We start from the raw sequence: 22,368 nt of genomic DNA on the forward strand, positions 1-22,368 counted from the left end.
CCACAATCTGTTATACACCATACAGAATGACACAGATGTCATCATCATTTTCATTAGTTTGTGTGCTCCCTGGGTATACAAAGGTGTATACACAACACTTTTGAAATAATAGAAAGGTCTTTACGAGCTCTATGGGTGAAGGTGTTCACTGGTAACATCTGGGTCACTGTAAACAGCTGTAGAGGTCAGTCTGGCTGGGGCTGGAGGAGGAGGCTGTCTGCTGCCCACCTACAGTCATCTCCAGGGGGCCTCATTCACCAACTTCAGCTCTCTGTCCAGTCTATCATTAGAGAACAGGCACATTTACTGTGCTGCATGGCTGTTTTATAAACAGGATGTTGTATTTGAAATGATTTTAAATTTGCTTTGATTTGGCATGGTAAGCATAGCGGATTGCTAGATCAAACAATTGGATTTATGTGAAGGTTGTGGAAGTCACTTCTTGGACAGTGAAAGAAAATGAGGGACCGTTTCTTATTACACAATTTCTTACATTTAATTTAACAATAATACGCTATAGTGGCTGTCAAATCTTTGTGGAAAATATAGTGAACAAGTATTTGGTTTCTTAACAGGATACTCTGACAGTTGAAGTAGACTCATAAGAAATACTGTATTATCAACAGGCAGTGCATTTCTTAAGATCTTGAACACAAAACATTGCAAGTTGGCAATTTACCATCAAGATGTCTGTTGTGGTTACTCGAGGATATGAAAATAGGGAACCAAAAGTTTCTCTGCACTAATATGTAAATACTTCAAACATTTTTTGTGAGCATGCAAACATGTTGAATGTATTGTTGAACTCTCTCATCAAATCAAGAATACTTTTCCATCCAATCATTCTTGATCTGTATATCAATTTTGATAAAGAGAATTATTCATTGCTTATTTTATCTCTGACGGTCAACCACTACATTTTGCAACGCTGTTTATATCTGTTTTCGCAACAATGTCCTCATAGAGTATTACTGAACTCTGCTGGTTGCTTGTTATATGTTTTCATTTTGAGGTTATATTAGAACAGATGCAGTGTTCACCTAGCGTGCCTCTTGCTCCAACTTTGTATAATTTTATGAAAACCTCCGGATTGGTATTTGCTCTGTCACACTTTGAGTCAAAATAAAGACAGATGACCTTTCCATGTTTATATTGTATTGCGGTATCAAGGCTTTATCTGTGAAGTTGCACAGCATGCATGCCACAGACATGCTCCAACAGAGTCCTTCCCATTGACATGTAGGCCACCCTACCAGCTCCCACCACTACTGCTGTATGTTATCTGGCATTGCACAGACGTGCTGCAACCCAAGCCTGGAGCTATGTGCAGTTTGAAGAGGCAAGTTAGCTGTCATCATTGTCCCATTTCCTGTGAGGTAAATCTGAGTGCTACTCAGACAAATACCCATCATTTTTCCTCTTTTTCTTTCTTTCTCTCTCTCTCTCTCTCTCTGTCACCCACTCAATGTCTATCTCACCCATACACGTACAGATAGATGTACACCCTTCCCCCGCTCAGAGTGATGGAATGTGTTTACATGGGTTAACAAGATAGCAGCGGAGCATGTTGCAACCATGTCAGGCAGTATATTTTCATACACTCTCTCATGCAGCCCTGGGTGGCACTCGGGGGTAGGTGAAAGCAGTTCACCGCCACTCAACTTCCACCGGGCTGCCTATATGACACATGTGCACCCCCTTTTTTGTAGATGTTTGTGACCTATGTATCTGGCTGGCATACATGCATGCTAGCTGCACCACTGATGCTTATCGTGTGGTAGTCACAAGCATGGCACGGCACAGTGTGTGTGTTGGGTGCAGCCTAAGACGAGGTGACGGCAGTGGGCTCACTGAGAGGGGTTTCCCTCTCACACTGTCACATGCCACACGTGAGCAGGGAGTGAAGAGGCTGTTACGTAACAGTGGTGGGGGGAGGAGGTGCTGAAGCTCCTGCTGCTACTCTCCTGCCTCTGTACGGACCAGTGCTTTCCCATCGTGATTTATTAGCCTGGAGGATGGCCTTTTTTTCCAAGGGGGTGATCTTAAAAGCGTGCGTAGAATTTAACACTTCTAGCTGGCCAGCCTTGTTTGGGAAAATTGAGAACAGCTCTCTTTTGCCCCCTCTCTCTCTCTTAGTTGTTTGGCCTTGTATTGCTTAAAATGGGCAAACTGAAACATGAAAGGCAATGTTAAAGTGTTCTCCAGGAATGCTAAAAAGCTAAGTGCTGAACAGAAAATTACAATCTAATAAATGGGGGGCTGTACAACTGTATACTTTGTTTCAGTGATGTTTTGTCATGGTTTGCTAGGGCTACATCTATTTGTAAATGAATGCAAGTCCTAGGTGGTGGGCATCACTAGAGCAAGGTGTGTGTCTGGATCAATCTCAGAGTAGGCCTAGTGCTCACTGAGATTTTCTTGAGAGTAGGCTATGTGTGTCTCTGTTTACTCTTTTCTATCTGTAGGGTCAAAGTTGAGTTCACAAGCTCTCTCCTTCGCCAAAGCAGAATGTGATGGTAGACTGAGGTCCTTTGGTCAGCCAGCTCCTTTTTTGAGTGACTGTCTGGATTCAAGCGTGTAGCCTACATTTTTAATTACTGTAAATTGTATCTAAAACAGCTGAAAGATATTGTAGGCCTATATCACATTATTTCATAATATATCACATCGTGACAGCCTAGCAGAGTAAGCTTTTGTTAAAATGTATAATAATAATAATAATAATAATAGGCCTAATAATAATTTAAAAAAAAAACAGTGGAAAACTTGTAGCCCAATTAATAGCCTACCACTTTAAACACAGAAATTATTCAAATTGGAACGTTCTGTTCCACTAGTGTTCAGACTTTTTAATGATTCGATTTGGGGTGAGGCGGGTAGATAGTTACATTGGCGGCTTTCTCTCAGACATACTAGGCCTACGTAAATGTCGCACACAATGAAAAGGATCTTTTAAATAGATCAATTACTCGATGGATTTGGGTAACATTACTGCAGGGAGGGAGGAAGGGTGGAGTAGCTGCGCTTGCTCGTTTCTCAAACGGGGGTGTGTACAGGCGATAGTTTAAAATCCTACAGACATGCGTATTGGATTTTGGGGTTCAAGGGAAAACGCCATATTGGATCACCGTAGCTAACAGTTTACAGCTAGCGGTTTGAAAAAGGACCACTTATTGATCCCCGGTTGCTTGGGCGTTTTAGCACTTTTGCTTCTCTCTCCATTTTCTACAACCCCTTTTTTTCTGGGAGGCTATCGAAATTTAGGAACGCGTGTTTACTGAACGGGGAACACGTTGATTTGCGTGAAAGGGGTGTTTAAAAAAATAAGTTGAATGGATCCGAGGGTTGCTTGGATTCAGCCGGAACAGAAAGGACCTGCGAACGCCTTATGGATGCATGTCTGGGAAACGTCTCAGGTAGTCCGGGCTAACTCCGGTCAGCATCACAACCACCACAATATTTGTGTCAATTCTCCGGCGTTGGACGGTTTTAAAAATGTTGCGGCCGCGGCAACATCAAGCAAAGGCGTCTGCAGCAGCAACCCAGCCACCACCGTAAGCAGCCACCAGAGCAATGCAAATAACAGCACTAACGTTAACTCACGAAATGGCACTGCAATAGCTGGATTTGTAACGTTACCGAACGGCAGCGCTCAAAACTGTATGATTGCTTCATCATTAAACGGTAATGGAGTAAAGGTAGGTGTTGAGGAGGCCAAAACGTGTGTAAAGACGGGCTCAGTTTCTTCGTCGTCCTCAGTGGAATCTGGAGCGGACAGTCCATCTTCCAGTTGCTCTTTGGGAAGGACTAGTAGCAATGTGAACGTTAGCGGCAATGTTCTCACAGGGAATATGAACAGGAATACTGGGGGTCCCAATCTGTTTTTTAGTTTCAGTGAGAATATGTTTAACAATGTCAACCACCACCATCATCACCACCACCACCACCACCATCAACGCCATTCGCATCAGGAGCAACAGCAGTATAATATTCAACAAAATTGCATCAAGCGCCACCCGTTTAACCCGTCTGCTATCCATAATCACCACAATCACCACCATCCAGGCCGAAGGAAAAGTGACAACAAGGCGAGCACGTATGGAATAAACTACCAGCTGTCTAATTTGAGTAATGGCAATTATGTCAGTTCTGGGACGCCGTGGAAGACGAGAAGATACAGCGCTGGGGTGGACGGGTGAGATTTTTATTTCACGTTGAACAAGGCCATAGTTTCACATTGGATCACAATTAATGTTCCGTGTCCCTGTTCACTGATGCTCATCTCAGCATTTCTCTTTCGTTTTTCTAGAAGCTGTAGTCACGCCATTGAGGCTGGCTACTAACCTAACTCTTAAGTTACTCATGACTGTTGGGTTTGTCCTAAAAGCCATACCTAGCTAACGTTAGCTTGCTGTTTCAAGCCTTTCTGTACTTTACGATTGGCTGAGTTGCTAAGCTAATTTTAGCCAATCGAATACCCTCCGCAAGCTAGCCTCTGTGGCTAGTCAAGTATTGGTTGCTAGCAGCTAGCCAAAATGATTTGTAGTTAACGGTATGGTTGAAGAGGAATGGTTAGCTAACTCAAGTCCACTTGCCCCAGTGACTACTCACTCATATCAATTTTACATTAATTAATTAAATAATATGTAATTCAATTTAGCGTTTGTTAGTTTAGCATTGGTTAATTGCTTGCATGTTAACGTTAGCATTTTCGAAATTAGCAAACTAGATGAATGTGAAAAAATAGACATTTGGTCCCATGATGTTCGCCCCTACACTTCAACATTACTTGTTGTAGGCTTAGCTGCTAGTGTAACTACACATTAAGAATGTGTTTTAACTGAAGACCTCAAATATCGATGCAGATTGTTCTGAACCCGATGACGCCTAACATTAATGCTACTGAACATTAGTAGTTTACGTTAATAGTAGCAAGTGAAATCTGCCGGCGATTGGAGGAAAGTACATTTTGGCCAAGCCCCCTACTGTTCTCCAGAGAAGAAAGGACTACATTCGGTGTCCTGTGCAGTTTCCTAATCACAATCTGTTTGATTAGTTCTCTTCAAAAAAGATCGCAAGATTTAATTTGCACACTTATGAAACGTAAACAATTTGATGCAAGTTTTCACATGCTTACACAACTGAATGGCATGCGTGAACCTGCGGGTCCTTTCGTAACCCTCCATACAGTAAGGGTTCAATCTGTTGCATGAAGTTGCGATATTTGCAATGGGACTGTTGCACCTATATGAAAATGTTCTCTGAAGGAATTTAGATTCGTACTCAAAACAGAATTATGGCTTTGCTGATCTTATTAAAATATTCTTGATTTTTGGTTTGGCTTGGTCACTTGCTGTACTTTTCAAAAGACTACTCAGGTTTTAAGTTGAACAAGACGTTTTATCAGCTTTATAAGAGGAAAAGTTGAAGTTGGGTCATCACTGGTGAAACAATGGTTGCACACAATTCTCAAATCCAAATAGGCCAGCTTGTTATGCCTTACTAGTACTTCATAGTGCTGCAAAATAGCAGCACTATCAAGGCTTTCTTCCATCTTTTTATCCCGGAACACTTCCAAGTCAAATAAAGTTGCGCTCAAATACTCCCCCCTCACAACTCAAATAACCCCTGATGTTTATCTGAATAAAAGTTCTGGTATGCCCTAATAACTGAACTTAAACTTGCCTAACTAGTTGCTAACTTTTCTCAGGCTTCATGAGGAGATTGTGGACTTCTACAACTTCATGTCCCCTCGACCAGAGGAGGCGGCCATGAGGAAGGAGGTGGTGGATAGGATAGAAACGGTTATCAAGGACCTTTGGCCCACTGCAGATGTAAGTGTGACAGTGGAGGATGGGCCTTTGAGATTCTGTGCACTTTGAAAATATGGTTTAGACAGGGCATTTTTTCATGCGCCACCCATGGCCTTAACATCTTCAACCTTCAGACTTCAGAATATTCGTATTGGGCAAGCTCAGATGACTTGAAACACTTAAATGGTTTCCACTTCTTTTCAACTTGGAATTCTTACAACTGACACTGTGCACACAACCTACTAACTTATGTGCCCCTATCTAAGTGTAGCAGTTCATAACACTGGGGTCAGTTAGGTTTCAGAGGTGGGGTGGGGGGATGTGATGGACACACTTAAGTTATTAAAAATTAGTCAATTTTTCTCAGCTAACCTAATTGGTCAACTGACCTTAAGAAAAGCACGAACAGGGTGAGTGGCAGCCATCATAATTGGTGCTATGGGAAGTCAATAACGTTCAGCTAATGATCTTTTGGCTGACATTCATGCTACTGTTCTCTAAAGAACTTGACATAATTATGTACACTTAACAGTGCTTGCAGCTCTGTTATGGAATTCAGTCTGTGGAATTCATACCTTCAGGAACTCTCATGCTAAACTAGTAGCTACCTGTGGCTCTCAAATGTCAAATGGATGTTGTGTGTGGATGTTTTCCATCAATCTGTAGAGCTTAAATCTTAAGGATTGTTTGCCTATTTTGGAAACTTGTGCACGCTTCTGTATCACCCTCTAGCTATGAAGTATCAAATGTTGTGAAAAATGTTTACAACATTTAGTCTTATTCAGTGGTATGTTTCTTTCTCTCACAGGTGCAAATATTTGGTAGCTTTAGCACTGGCCTCTATCTTCCTACCAGGTAATTCAGGTTATTTAACTACAAAATTTGTTTTGAAGACATGACCGCTTTTCCCCCTTACTCCATGTGCTGCTTAAATGTAATGAATTTAACACTGCTGGGTTTTTTTTGTGTAGTGACATCGACTTGGTGGTCTTTGGCAAATGGGAGAGGCCCCCGCTTCAACAGTTGGAGCAGGCGCTCCGGAAACACAACGTGGCAGAACCGTACTCCATCAAAGTACTAGACAAAGCTACGGTGAGTGTCTAGCATTTTACTCGGATTTGTTGTCTTGTGCTATGCTTACCTTCGCAGTGCATCTGATGCCCATTTTGTTTAGAACTGGGTTGAAGTGCATGTATTTTGCACATGACTAAGAAGTAATATTGTAGAAGTCTGCTTCAGGAGTAATGCTGTAGGTGGTTCAGGAATTGGTTCAGGTCTAATCTCCATGTCCGTCAGTCACTTTGACCTATTAGGACTTCTAGAAATGTTGCCATTTTTGTCTGCGTTGTCCATGAATGATGCAATGATAAGTTTTGAAGTTTCACTTACAAGTCTTAATATAATGTTACTAATGATTTAAAATGCATAGTACGCATATCCATAGTCTGTTTTCTGTCAGTGTGAAGGCAGAGAATTCAGAAGGCAGACAATTCATAAAAATCCAAGAAAAGTCATAGCAACTTGGAATTATCTCTCGAATTCTGATGAAACCTGTCTTTTAAATGGTGTATTGAGTGTCCTAAATAATCTTTGTTAATAACTCCCTTCTGCTGGATCTCAGGTACCCATCATCAAACTGACTGACCAGGAGACAGAGGTGAAGGTCGACATCAGCTTTAACGTGGAAACTGGCGTCAAAGCCGCACGCTTTATCAAGGATTATGTGAAGGTACTTTATATGTCTGACCTTCAGGCAAAACAGGGGTGTGTCATCATTCCCTAATGAGGGTAGGCGAGATCAGACTTGGCAAAGTTGCCAATCAAGGGCACTTTTTGTTTTTTTAATGCTGAAAAGAGTGTATTTTTTCAACACTGGATTTTCTTAGCTCTTAGCCAAAGAAGCTCAAATTGGAGCCACCTTCATTTGAGTACCCCTACTTTCTTTATCTCTCTCCCACTCTGCTGGTGTGTTTTGAATGCGAGCTGGTGAAAGATACGTCCTGACTGCAAGGGTAGATTATGGAAATGTGTAAACAGTTGAAGAGCATGAGCATGTGTGTTGAAGGATGCCGTGTATGTGTGTGTGTGGGACAGGGTTAGACATGAATCTCTTGTGCTTGCACGCTGCAATTGCCTGCAGTCAAATGTAAACAGTGAGTCACACTCCAACTTTGGCGCTCTATGCAGCCATTGGAGAATGAGGACGGGCTCAATGCCTCTTCACTTGATGTGAGTGTCAAGATGGGCGGGTGGAGCAGGGTTCACAAGGTCACTTTACCATTCACTCAGGTGAGTTTAGGTCTCCTCTGAAACCTCTTCCTGTGATTTTCACACCAGCCAGACTACTATGCACTGTTTTTTTTCCTTTTTTTTTTCTTGGTCATTATTTCCAGATTATTGACCCTTTTTTTGCCAGATGCAGGTGAAGGGTGGTAACGCCGAAGTCATGCACACACAAACTGATTCAGGCCAAGAGTTGATTTAAAGCAAGTTTAAAGCAAGAAAGGGTTTTTCGTACCTTAAAAAGTGCTTTAGTGTTGCTTTAATGTACCCATGTCTTTTACAATTGTAATGGAAAGGTCAACACGTTTAAAATGATTGAGATGGTGTCCTAGTTGGCCCGTCCACCTATATCTTGGCTCGCTGTGTCCCTCAGTGACAAGGATGGTGTGCCAGTCGGCGACCAGAGGGTATGACGTTACAGTTTTCAATATTGAAAGTGGTTGAACAGGAAGTAATGGTGGTAGAAGCGCCAGCAAACCTCAAAGAATTCACAAGAAAATGTGTTAATATCATACAGTGGAGGTGAATACATTACTTTTTGCCAGTGCAATTTCAGTTTCCAGTATTGGTGGCGAAGTAATAATGATGGTAATCTCAGACTGATGCGATTGGTTAGGCGGGACCAGTCATCTCAAAAGTTAACACGAAGGCTATGCCCATTTAGATGCTCCGATTGGAAGTGTGTGTGTGTGTGTGTGTGTGTGTGTGTGTGTGTGTGTGTGTGTGTGTGTGTGTGTGTGTGTGTGTGTGTGTGTGTGTGTGTGTGTGTGTGTGTGTGTGTGTGTGTGTGTGTGTGTGTGTGTGTGTGTGTGTGTGTGTGTGTGTGTGTGTGTGTGTGTGTGTGTGTGTGTGTGTGTGTGTGTGTGTGTGTGTGTGTGTGTGTGTGTGTGTGTGTGGTCTCCTTCCTCACATCTCTCTGCCACCCCCCTTGTTTTTGTGTCTATCAGAGGTACACCGTGCTGCCTTACTTGATCTTCGTGCTGAAGCAGTTCCTCCTGCAGAGAGATCTCAACGAGGTCTTCACCGGAGGCATCAGCTCCTACAGCCTCATCCTCATGGTCATCAGTTTCCTGCAGGTGAGGGGTTGCTCACCTAAGACATTTGACTGACAGCCTGCCTTGTGGGTGGGTACTTTACAGACCTTTCATAGTCTAAGCAAGATACAGGGATGCGGTGCATAGAGTTAAACAAGCAGTTTGGTACATTCTTGCACACGTGTGAAGTGCCATATTGTGCGTTTCCGATTGTGGACCATCGTCTGCGTAGCCTTTTAGAGGGTTCTTTAAGACGTGCACCAGTCTTGCGTTTAGAACTGCGTCCATGTTGCTTGTGTAGACTATGAAACAGCCCTTAGTCCCATCTCTCCTGATACCAGGTGAGTCAAAAGTCATGCAGACGTCAGACGTCAGACTAGGCAGATGTAGTGGTATGGAAAGACTGAAATGTACAACTCTTCCCTATAAAATTATACCTTCAGTAAGCCAGAGCCTCCAGGTTTATGTTCATTTCTCATAAAGGTAGGAGCAGGCTTCACTCAAGACTTATAACTTTTTTAAAGTGCTGACCAAAGTATAGACTATCATGGAAACAAGAGATTGTTTATGCATAGTGCGGCCTATCTCTTGTTTCCATTATGTTCATTTCTAAAATGATTAAAGTGTGATGTAAATTTTGAATGCCCAAGTCCTCTCGAAAGATCTGTCAGTTTTTATATTCATAAAATATGAGTTAACTATTAGACCCTCCTTGATCAGAACTTTTGTAGATCTCGGACTAACCGGTCATGCATAATCTTTTAAGATACTTGCAGTAGACAGTAAATGTTGGCAGTTACATTTTAAGACTGCTTTTGAAGTCTAGATTAATTAAAGGAGTACTTGCCTGTGAGCTGGACATATTAAAGTAAAGCATGAAAGATGCATGTAATCAGTATTCAGGGGGAATGTTTCGATGAGATGGAAATCATTCGCACAAAGTTTAAAATCCCACTGCAACCCATGCATGCTTCTCATCACACCTACTCCTTTTCCTTATTGGCAGGTCTGGCAATTTAATACATTTCCATAAATCTTTGCCAGCATCCCTGATTATCATTGTTAAACGTAATGAGCTCATTGAAATCGGTTGACTCCGTAAAGTTGTCATGCTGATCATTTATTGAAGTGAGTGTATGCAAACCTGAATGTGCATTTTTCTATTTCTATGCAAATAATTCTAAAGATTAACATCTTTACTTACAACATTAATTTTTCATTAACAACCATACATTAACTCTGTAACAGCAGGAATAGTTGAAAAGCATACCAGAGTAGGCTACTTGGCCTTAAAGGTGCCTTGTCATAGCTGGAATTCATCCTTTTTCTCTTATCATACAGTATGTGTAATGCTTGTTGTTGTCGTCAAGTGTAAATGGATCATGCCAGTCCATGCACACAAACGGGCCCATTGAAATTCTCTCAACATTTGGCAAATTAGTTTTTGTTAGACTTCAACAAGATGTACTGGCAAGTTAATAACTTGTGAACACACTGGTATTACTTAAGACATCTGTAGCTATACACGTGCTCATGAAAGCAAAATGATAGGCGGAGGACAGTGTAATGTTGTGTAGTGTTTGGCCCCAACTGTGGCGCAACTGGCTGGGGCACCTCGATTCCCGCCCCGTGGTCCTTTCCGGATCCCACCCTCTCCCGTTCACTTCCTGTCATTCTCCACTATCCTATAACATTAAAGGCATAAAAGCCCCCAAAAAAAGAAATGTTGTGTAGTGTAATGATGTGATTCACGATGATTAAGTGCAAATGCAATACCACTGTGCAGCGTTGGAATGGATTCTCTTTAAATGCATTTCAGCACCTCTCAGTTCCCTAACTTTTGTCATCCCTGTTTTTTTTTTGCTTCACTGCCATTAGCTGCATCCGCGCATTGACACCAGGAATCCCAGCGTGAACTTCGGCATGCTGCTGATCGAGTTCTTCGAGCTGTACGGCCGGCACTTCAACTACATGAAGACGGGCATCCGGATAAAGAATGGCGGCGCCTACATGGCCAAGGAGGACATCATGAAGGCCATGACCAACGGCTACCGGCCATCCATGCTCTGCATCGAGGATCCTCTGCTGCCAGGTAGGCTAATCTCCCAAATCAGTGTCTGGCCACGGGCTCTTTTTGATCTGGGCAGTATGGGCAGCCGCCCAGGGCAGAATCTTGCCGAGGGCGGCATGACAACTCGCCAAAAAAAAAGGCAATCGACTTTTCAGGCACCTGTGATTGCTGCTGAGAAGGTCTTAACACAGAAGTTGAGACCGGAGAAAGGAGGAGGGGTGGCTGGGGGATTTATATTAAACTATTAACTATTTATGAATAGTAAGCAAAATGATAATACCTAGGGTGAAGTCAGGTGGGCTAATTTGGGACACTTTGGTAGATCACAAAAAAACCCTTTAAAATTCAAATTAAAATACCATAAGTGATACCTTTTTAACTTTATGAGTCTGTGCTATATTCCTGTAAAGAAAATATGTTATGAAGTAAACATATTTTTGAAGCTTTGGGCTTTGGAAGACATTAAGACACCCTACCTCACTCTGTCCTATTTTACCTGACAGGCTGTCTCATTTACCTGAACATTTCAGTCACTAATAATGGCCATTGGACCCAATAGAGAGGGACAGACATGCTTATATAGATACATGATCATGTTTTATCTGGACTGTTGTGACAATCATTGCATCATCTTCAATATTTTTCAACATTTTGTTAACTGACAAAACTACAATACTCATGTTAGCCTCTATATGTGTGGCACAAACTTTTTGACCACAATGTGGACCAAATATTTTCTCAATCTATTTTATTCTTAATTTTAGAGTCACTAAAATCCTTTACCATAAAAAAAAGTGTGGTGTACTGTTGCAATGTTGTGTTAAAAGCCCAAAGAATTACTTCATACAAGTATGTTTGGTGTGATATCAAGTTTGTAGCGGCAGTGCCCTTATTGCCATCAGCACAAAATCAACATGCCAAGTGATTTTCTTGCAAGTTCTGGGTCCTATGTTTTTGTGTTTTCTGGACGGGGGATGGTCGCCCAGGGCAGCCTTTCCTTGCTCCGTCCCGCTCTGTCTTGTAACGGACCCACCGCCCCTCCTCATGATTGCTAGTTAAATCTGCTTAGCATCGTGACCAATTTCAATTCAATTTCACTTATAGAGCGCCAAAACATTTCACATGTCTCATGGTGCTTTACAGAGTGTTAAACATTCAAAGAACGTTGAATATGCTGCCCAAACTTCAAAAACGGCTGCATTCAAAGTTAACTCTAAGGCTTTATCATGACAGTAAATTGGGTAGCCCAAACAAAGTTAAGTTATGCAGTCAAGCTGTATCTCTAAGTTAACGTTAGAATACTGTTTAGATGTCAAATTTAGCATGCTTAGTTACAGCTGCCAGCAGGGATCTATATATTTTATTGACTCCTGACACTGAATGTTTCCAAAATCCCGATGTTGCTGGAAAAGTGTTTTCCAAGACTCAAACTTTATTCTACCTTTATTCTAACTAACTACATAGTACTGACATGCATAATGTTTTCTATCAGTATAACTATCAGCAGCCTTTTAACAGTGTTAACTGCAAGCCCTCCCCCGTCATGAATGTCTTTTAAAGTGATGGGCATTCTATTAGACCTACAATGTATTGAAATCAAAGATACATGACATAATTTGGATCACAGCAGAGATGTGGCCTACGCTATTTAGCTTTACATTTTTGATGTTCAAACTTCACTGATTATGCTTGCTGCCCTTTTGATGTTTGAAGATGGTAAAGGTCCCTCCAGATGGTTGAGAAATCCATTTTTTATTTAAATATGGAGCGTTTCCGGTAGTGTGCGCTTAAGAAGTGCCGTTTTCTTGTCAACAAATCACCTTGAATAATGAATCTGTGTGAACAGAAGACGGGAACAATTGTCATCTAGTATCGTTCAAATGTTGTCATTATAGATTTGACCCCCTTTTTTTTTTTGAAGAAGAAGAAAACGAGCAAGGAGTGACTGTTCTAACCTGCAAGATGGCATACGCAAAGTTAGGAACCTGACTGTGTGCCTCTCTGTGTGTGTCCATAGGGAATGATGTTGGGAGAAGCTCGTATGGGGCAATGCAGGTGAAGCAGGTGTTTGACTACGCCTACATCGTCCTCGGCCATGCGGTTTCGCCACTGGCGCGTTCCTACCCAAACAAGGACATTGACAGGTGAGTTTCCACATTTTATTATTATTATTATTATTATTATTATTGTTTACTTATATGTGCACTCAGACATTTCTAAAGCAAGTTGTATGCTATTCCATGCACATTTACCGCATGTCAAGGCACACAACATGCCGCGTTGATGACTCAATTCTCATCACATGTAGCGTGCATGAGACAAGCGCTGGACTGTATTCGGGCCTTCAGTGGGAAGCAAGTTGCTGAAATTTGATCTGCAACAATTAATGTGCAGTGGGTGTTGCTGATGGGCATACTAAAATGTGTAGCCTAATTAGCCACCGTTACCCATCCAAAACAACTTACATTTTATGCTAAACACTTTTTTTTTTACTTGATCCCATTTCTTTTTCCACTTTTCCACACCAGTTGAGAGAAACTGATATGATGTGCCATCTCTAATAGCTAAATATGAATGGTAATGGGTGGACCCACCAGACACTCTGATAGTCACTGTTTCCATTCCATTGAAAATTTCTCATTTGCAGAATCCATTTCCAACAAAATGGCTTCCACAATCATTTCCCATACCGTCCCCTTAAATAATCTTACTCCTAGTTTAACTTTCCCTTGTTACACTTACAACACTTCATACTAAAGTGAAGCTGATTTCAGATAGATACTCCACACTCTTGACCAGAGCTATGGGTATGAATATGGACTTCACACATGTAGCACAGGAGACTGTCCGCGGCAGACGCATTCTCACATACGTGCATTCTCACATACGTCTGCTGAGCAAACCTTTGTCGCTTATGGACATTCCTAGTTACTGGTCTGTGGAACTAAACAAGTAGGCTAGACCAAGGGCTTGACATTGATTACGTTGGAAATGGTTTATAGGTAGCCTACAGTGGGTTGATAAAATATAGCTGACTAAAAGACAAGGGGAGTCAACACAACACAACTGTTTCCTGTGAATTCTCCAGACAGTCACCAGCTGTATTTGCAAATGGTTCCTAATCTTTTTTCATGAACTTGTGGAGATGTCATTCACCCACCCACACACCACACACACACACCAGGTAATGTCTAGGTAACTTGAGGATGTCGCTGCATGCCTGAAAATGGCAATCTCACACACACACACACACACACACACACACACACACACACACACACACACACACACACACACACACACACACACACACACACACACACACACACACACACACACAGTTTCTCTCATTCTTCTCACACTCCTCTGTGTCCCCTACCCTCTCTCCACAGCACTTTGGGACGCATCATCAAGGTGACCCAGGAGGTCATCGACTACCGGGAGTGGATCTTCCAGAAGTGGGGCGGCCGTGCAGAACGGAACACGGGTCAGTATTGACCACCTGACCAACTTCATACCCCCCCTCATACTTCAATTTTTGGTGTAGTCTCTTGTGAGACTGGCTGCAACTTCAGTAGGCTTAGCCTTTTACTCAGTCCGGCCATCTAGCAGAGGGATACCAGTCAGGAAAAGTTAATAAGGCCTGATAAGTGAGGCTGATATCAGTAGTGTTTTTATTTATTTATTTATTTATTTATTTATTTGTATTTAATTAATTGGTCCAAAGTGAAACGGCTGTGCCAGCCAAAAAGACTTCCTTTTTTCCTCCCATTTGCAGCCTCCCCTCTGTGTGATGGATAGCGTTATTAGCGCCTACCTTTAGCGGTTAGCATTAGCGCCGTAATGAAATGGGTGACCTTTGTGTGCTAAAGCCCATGCCTGGGGATCTGTAAAACACATTGGCTGTTTGTTCACATCAGACAAGGCCACGTATGCATCTCCACTTTGGGCAGACACACTGGGTGGCTCCTCTTAGTTTGAGCCCATGTGGGTGTTGCTGATGGCCTCAGTGGTTTATAGTGTGAACCGACTGCAGATTTTTTTTTAGAGGTGAGAATGCTCCTTCGGTTTCAACCTCCTTATGACCTCGTACTGTCAACCACCTTGCATGGGAATGTTTAGACACACCACTTGGAAGTGTAGACACACCAAGTAATATTTACCCCACTTCCTATAGAGTATCAAAAATGTCGTCAGTCTCGTCTTGTCTCGAAGCAAAAACGTGCAGCTCTGAACAGCTCTCGGGAGTTTACATTAGAAGATTTCCGCCCCACGGGCTTCGCTCTCGTCTCGTGGAATTCCTGGCATACTTGCCGCGGCATGAGGAATGTCATTACGCTTCCCATTTAATGTGTACGATGTTGTGTGACCTGGTCAGGGACAACTGTGCAGCGCTGCACATATTTAACATGGCCATGGAGCCGTGGATGACGTAGGCACTGCTTTTAGTCAACTGGTGCGGAACTTGTCTGTGCCCTTGTCTGTAGCTTTGGTATGGGGGTCGGTTCTTCCCTCTTTGGCTCTTGAGTGCATCAGTTCAAAACGTAGGTGCAAAACAGAATTTGTCATCTAGTGGGACTTACTAATAACTTGAGGATCGAAACAAAGAAACTTGACTGGAGTTAGATCTCTGCCTAAAAAATGATCGGCACATGGTTTTGAAAAGAGTTCACTTGGAATATTGTGTTGCCCTGCGTAGACATATACGAGGTGCTAGGGACTATAAAATGTAAAGGGAGTTTGGCCACTGTGTTCGTTTGCAGTAATGGTCAGATTCACTTGTGTTGGGAGATAATTACGTTTGTGGAATTGGCACTTGGTGTGGGGGAAAATAAGAGATCTTATCCTGTATACGCATCAGGCGTCGCTCTCATTTCCAACTGTTTCACCAATGCAATTCCAAATGACTATGTTCAGCCTAACTTGCTGTCAGGCTTTGCAATAGTCTGTGGGGGTGTGTGTGGACATTGGACAAGCAGACGCAAAAAACAAAGATTGCAGATAACGGCACTTGTGGCCAAAACAAAGTCATCAAAATCCTATTATGCCTGATTCATGTTGCATAAGGTTTTCTGCAGATAAGTGAGGGAAATTGAAATGGTAAATGCTCATTTGCTTTGGTATGTAGGAAGACTTTATTTGTTTACTTTTAAACAAATAAAATGGTGGTCATTTGGTCATGTATAGATATCCTCGTTCACTTCTCAAGCGACTGCTCTTTGAACAGCATTAGGTGCTGACATTGTTAAATTGTGCCGTCACAACTTCAATGCCTTTTATGATGTGTACAAATAAATGTATTTCCAAATTGGACTAAAAGAAAATGCTGAGGTAGTACGGTAGTCTGTGGATAAGGAGGCTTGTATTTTTGTGTGTGTGTCAGTCATGCTATAACCCTAACTGTGTGTCGCCTCAGGTGTGGTGCACAAGGACCCAGCTGAGGTGGTGGACTCCGGCTCTCTACTGGGCGTGTCTGTGGAGGACCAGCAGCAGAGGGACTCCGTGTCGCCCCACAGTGCAGACTCCCCCATGTCCCTGTCCAGCCCCCAGCAGCACTCGTCGGCATCCTCCGCCTCCTCACTGTCCGGCAGCGACATAGTAAGACAAACGGACTCTCACATACACTAGAACAACTACACATACTCTAGAACAACTGATATTTGGCCTCTTAAAGCAAAGGCCTGCACGGGCCTAAAATGTCAGGCCCGGCCCGGCCCGGACCTCTGGCAATCAGGCCCTAACCCGACCCGGCCCGACATATTAAGCAATTACTGAGCCCGAGCCCGAATCCGAGCCCGACTAAAAGGGTCCGCTATTTAGACATGACGGTTTCTTGACACTTCGGTCACGTAATGGTTTCTCAGGAAGCCAACTTGAACCATTAAACAAATAATACTTTTAACACACGATTAACACTGGCAAAGACAAGCGTTCATGCATTTAATTAGACCTCAATGTCGAAATAATGGGATGTCGCAAAAGCAGTAGGCCTATGTAAAGGACAGCCAGGATAGGCATGACATCGGTAAATCTGTATGCGCGGCGGGAGTAGATAAATGAGCAGCACACATGAGCTCCTTGTCCATAGCCAACTTAGTAAGCACCGTGTAAATAAATAAAGGAATTGAATTACTTTGAATTTAATATTTATTAGGCTAAATAACAATCAAATAAATGTAGGCTATTGCTCACTTTATAAGGCAACAAGCGCAAGTCTATACTATAGACCGCTTCCAACAACGTGACAGAAAACACTCACATTCTTTGAGTTGCAGGTCCAAATAATCCAAAAAAAATACAGGCAAATCTAGGCCTATTTACAGATCATCCATGATTGTTAATTTCGCTGCTTTGTGCAGGAAGACAATCGCGTCCACGGTGGATGGCTTTAGGTTTCACTTCCAGCGCCCGGCCCGCGGTGCTAAAGTTCCGTTCACTGGGGCTGCTGCTTGCGAGGACTACCACGCAAGTGTAGCAAGCACCTCATGCCGTTTCCACCAAATAAAAAGCGTGAATGTTTTTTGGACATGAATTCTGACATCATAATTGAAACATTCATGAATATTGTACATAAAACCATTACTAGTGTCAAGCCCGAGCCCTACCCGAGCCCGTGCTATTTATTGAATTTAAGGCCCGTACCCGGCCCGAATTTGCATATTGTGTCGGGGCCCGTTGGGTCCCGACGGGCTTGCAGACCTCTACACTGAAGAGGTTTTCGTACCTTCAAATAATGTTTCCAAAATAATTTCGGCGGTTCATCAACTCGTAACGGGGTGAACGGCACTTCTGTGTTCACTTCGCCGCCCTCTATGGGCTATAGCTGTACTATGTAACGTTACCAGATCAGGGTAGCCTACCTGTGGTTCGATGAAATGAGACATAAGAATCTACAAATTTGACTTGCGTGATTTTATGAAAGTATGATGTATTCGAGCAACATACTCTACCTTATCTATGGACATTGTTATTTGCTGGATAAACTAATAGCATGCGTACGACAGCGGAAAAATGCTTTAGTGTTGCTTTAAAGTGGATTTAATTTTTAAAAAAATTAAAAAACAATTGCAATCAAAAATGCTAAATCTGTTGGAAAATCCACAGTTAGACATGTTCCCCAAGTCATTCAGCCCTAGCTACTAGGGCCTCTCTCCCCAGTGTTCAGAGTTTGTTCTCAGAGCTGATGTACATTAACTGGATGATTACTGCTTGCGGTTGCTCTTAACACTTTCCACACCACCTCTCTCTGCCCCCTAGGACTCGGACTCGACCCCCTGCGTGCCACCACCGTTGCCCCAGTACCCGCTGCCCCTGGCACTGGCTGCCCTTCCTCCTGTGCTCCAGATGAGCACGGGCAAACCCAACCTCAGCACGGCATTAGGCATGCCCCCCGTCTCCCAGGTAACGCAGCACAACTCCTCACAGATCAGAGGAAAATATAGATCAGCACAGGTCTCCTGAACTGCTAGAATTTGTAGTTTCTCATATTTCTCTTGTATTACCCTTCAGTAGCCTCTAAGGATAATGAGGCTTGCTCCTAGCTGCAAGTCAGAACTTCAATAATTTGCTTTACTGTGTCCGATATGCCAATAGATTTCTTTTATCTTCTTAATATTTTTTTGACTTGCTTGAAGTACAGATGCACAGATATGGAATTTTAGTAAGGGATAATGTATAGAACGCCGGTCATTATCGGAAAATAATTCCCGACAGGATGAACTGAACCCCGACGCGCAGCGGAGGGGTTTTGCTTCGTCCTGAAGGGAATTATTTTCCGATAATGACCGGCGTTCTATACATTATCGCGCTTATTATACGGCTACTTGCCAAAACGAGAAAAGAAACTCATCTCAATGAGTCTTTAGCAATGACTTGGCTACCGTTTCGTGGCTTCCGCAACAACTAGCGGAGTGAACCCGTTGCCATTGGCAGCGGTCATTATACCTTTGGAGCGGTCATCTATCAAGAAATAATGACCGGTAGAACATTGGGAAATCCCATTCAAGTCAATGGAGTGTTCTACTTGCATTGTGAAGAGCCGTATAATAAGGGCTGATAATGATACGATAACCGATAATATTACCCTGGAGAAAAATGTGGAAAATTGAGGGTAACCTTTAATAAGCATCATTTAATTGCAGTAATTTACCTACCACTAATGATGGACAGAACTCGTAGTCCTCAATGGTACAGCAGTCAACGAAATAGCAGTAGCCTAGGTCTGTGTGTGTCTCCTTTAAGTTAACCTGACATCAATGACTTGTGAGTGAGTGGCCAGCAATATTGTATGAATCATTTTCATATCTGTGGACTACATGCTCAATACAGATAAACTAGAAGCTGGAAAAAACTATAGCGACCAAATCAGTCCGTTGGTGAAACTTATGTTTGTTTCAATCGCAGGTAATAATAATAAAAAAAGCAAACAAAATGCAAATATAGTTTTAAAATACAACTTATGTCCAGTGTATATATACAGTACATACAGTCTATGGTTTCCCCACGGTTAAGTGCAAACACAGCACAAAAAGGCTCTAGGTAGGCTGAGCTCTGCTCACTACCTCAGTGTAGCCAGGTGGGCCTTGTGTCGGCCTAGTTGAGAAATTAGGACTTTAAAAAATATCGACGCTAATTATCGGCCGGAAATTCTGTTTATCTGAACAATAATAACATTTACAATTATTCACTTATCGACCATTAATATAACAGCCACTGATATATTCTGCATCCCTAGTCTGAAATGAAGTTTGGCATGATGTATAAGCACATACTTTTTTAAATTTTATAACTTTAATATTACAAGGTTTCCAAGATCCAGTCAGGTTTACTACCAATGTGTCTTGTCATGTTTAATACATCTAGGAGAATAACAGAGTGGTTCTCCAAGTCTTCTAGAAGTGTTTGAAGGCTGATCTGACCCACTTAAAATCACTTATAGAGCCACCGCTCAAAATCTGAGTTCTGTAGTTCTTTGGCGTCATTTTGGTTGCAGTGTGTAACATTCTTGTTCTCCTCTCTCCACTTTGCTGTTCTCCTACACACTCTTCTCTCCATCTGCAAATCCCCATTCCACCTCTTTCTCCTCTCCTCCATGTCTTCTCCTTCCTTCCTTCATTCATTAATTCATTCATTCTTTCTTTCTTTCTTTCCCATCCTATTTCTTTATTGCGTTCTTGCTCTCCTTCCCTCCTCTTGTCCTCTCCTTCCTTCATTCATTCATTCTTTCTTTCTTTCTTTCTTTCCCCTCTTTTTCCCCCCATCCTTTATCTTTATTACGTTCTTGCTCTCCTTCCCTCCTCTTGTCCTGTCCCCTCTCTCTGTGGCGGGCCCAGGGCCGAGTGTCCATGCAGGCTGGGCTCCCGCTCCACGCCTTGCCTGGCAGACAGGTGTGTATGGCAGACGGACCCCCACCCCCATACCTCCACATGCCCCCCCCAGCCCCCCCCAGCCCACTGCCCAGTCCCCACCTCCACCATAAGGTATGCGCTGGCATGTGTGTGTACACACACACACACACACACACACACACACACACTAAGCTCTAGACACACACACAGATGTGTACACACACACACACGGGTACATTAACAGCATGCACCCTTCCTTTTTTGTCCTTAATCTCCAAACCTCTGTGTTTGTACCGCTGTGTGTATTTGTATTTATAAATATTGCATTCGTTGTATCCACATGTTTCATATTCATTTTCCTTAATTGAATGGTTTCCCTTTATAACCACATCATTTTCTGTGACTTGTTTGACTGTTCAAATCAAATCTCAAATCATTTCTGGCCCATTTCAGTTTTGTCTGCGTGCAATATAAATGTTTGTTTGGTTTTTTTTAGTTGTAATTTGAATTCCTTCGCTTGTTCAATCTGCAACATGACTTTGTCCCATTTGTGCTATTTAATTATTTTTTCAATCACTTTTCAAGCACTAACCAAATAATTTTGTGTTGAATCATGTCTAGTTTATTCAAATGAATCTCCCTCTCCCTCTACCTCTCCCTCTCCCTCTCCTCACAGCAGAATGGGCCTAAGTTCCCACTGAAGGGCTTCCACAACCCGGCCCACAGTCCCGTGCTGGCCAACCGCAACGGGCACGTGCAGTACAACCGGAACACCTGGCGCCGCCGCAAGAGGGAGAGTCTGCCTGCCAGCGTCAGTAGATAGGAGCACCTTCTTGCCCCTCTACCCCCCCCCCCCTCCCCTGATTGACCCCATAGTCCCAACCCACCCCAACCCCCCCCCCCCCCCCTCCGTCCCATCATTCTCCTCTCCTAAAACGCTGGTCTGTCCCGTTGAGGGTAACTGCAGCAGTGCAGGGGGGGGAAACCAGAACTGACAAACGGACTCGCCGTCTCCCCCTGCTGCCGGCACTGGAGAAGGACAGCGGGCAACAGAGCCGGCGGAGGGAGACGGACAGCCTGGGCAGCCCCGGACACGGAGCAAAACGAGTGACCTCTCGCACACCAGCCTCGTTGTGCGTCCTCCACTGTCCACGTGTGTGTGCGCATGTGCACGGACGCGCACCTCTGCGTAATCCACCCTCACCTCCCCGTGCTCCTCCCCCCCAAACTCGTCTGGTCAGCGGAGGTGTGTGCGGCGGTGATGGTGGTGCTATCTTTCAGTCTGCCACTGAATCTCTGTTTGTTTTTCTTTTTGTTTTATTTTCTCTTGCTTTTTTCTTTTTCCCTCCCATGCTCCGGCGAAAAAGGTGTGTCGTAAAAAAAAAGAACCCAAAAAAAAGACAAAATAGAAGAAAAAAAAAAGAAAAAAATATAAAAATACACCCTCCTCCTTGCTATGGATTGGTACTTTTCCAAGCCATCAGTCTGACACCTTGTTCACTGTAAAAAGATTCATTTTACTCCTTTCTTTCACGTTTGTTTTTAAATGTTCTGTTAGAAGGCTGATGCCTTTAGTATTCTTTCTCTCTTTGTGCGCTTTTCTTTTTCACTCGTGTTGTTTGGCCTAAAGGGGACACCATCCACAAGTGGGAGGAGTCAGAATTCAGTGGATTGTAAGTGATTGTCGCATTGATGGCTTGTTTGGGCTGAAGCATTTGGAAGGGAAAGAAGGGATGTCATTTTCCCTAAACCACAGCCACTTTGTGTGTGTGTGTGTGTGTGTGTGTGTTTGAGTGTGAGCGAGCTTGTGTGACACTGTT

The 22,368-nt window shown here is 43.0% G+C and overlaps 1 protein-coding gene across 2 annotated transcripts; it reads left to right on the top strand.

Annotated features, from left to right (window-relative positions):
• The first annotated feature begins 3,108 nt into the window (after window positions 1-3,108).
• On the top strand, window positions 3,109-21,382 carry tent4a (terminal nucleotidyltransferase 4A). 2 transcript variants are annotated; one of them, XM_062530098.1, is made up of 13 exons: window positions 3,109-4,195; window positions 5,711-5,834; window positions 6,622-6,668; window positions 6,785-6,905; window positions 7,435-7,542; window positions 9,044-9,172; window positions 11,009-11,222; window positions 13,219-13,345; window positions 14,594-14,688; window positions 16,618-16,799; window positions 18,459-18,602; window positions 20,534-20,680; window positions 21,225-21,382. In XM_062530098.1, exons 1-13 carry the CDS (start codon window positions 3,333-3,335, stop codon window positions 21,369-21,371), a joined length of 2,448 nt encoding a protein of 815 aa, XP_062386082.1. In that variant the 5' UTR covers window positions 3,109-3,332; the 3' UTR covers window positions 21,372-21,382. The 2 variants fall into 2 exon arrangements, with proteins under 2 accessions (XP_062386082.1, XP_062386083.1); XM_062530099.1 differs by having other exon boundaries at window positions 21,228-21,382.
• The last annotated feature ends 986 nt before the right edge of the window (window positions 21,383-22,368 follow it).

This window comes from Sardina pilchardus, chromosome 24 (genome assembly GCF_963854185.1).
Source record: "Sardina pilchardus chromosome 24, fSarPil1.1, whole genome shotgun sequence".
Lineage (NCBI taxonomy): Eukaryota > Metazoa > Chordata > Actinopteri > Clupeiformes > Clupeidae > Sardina > Sardina pilchardus.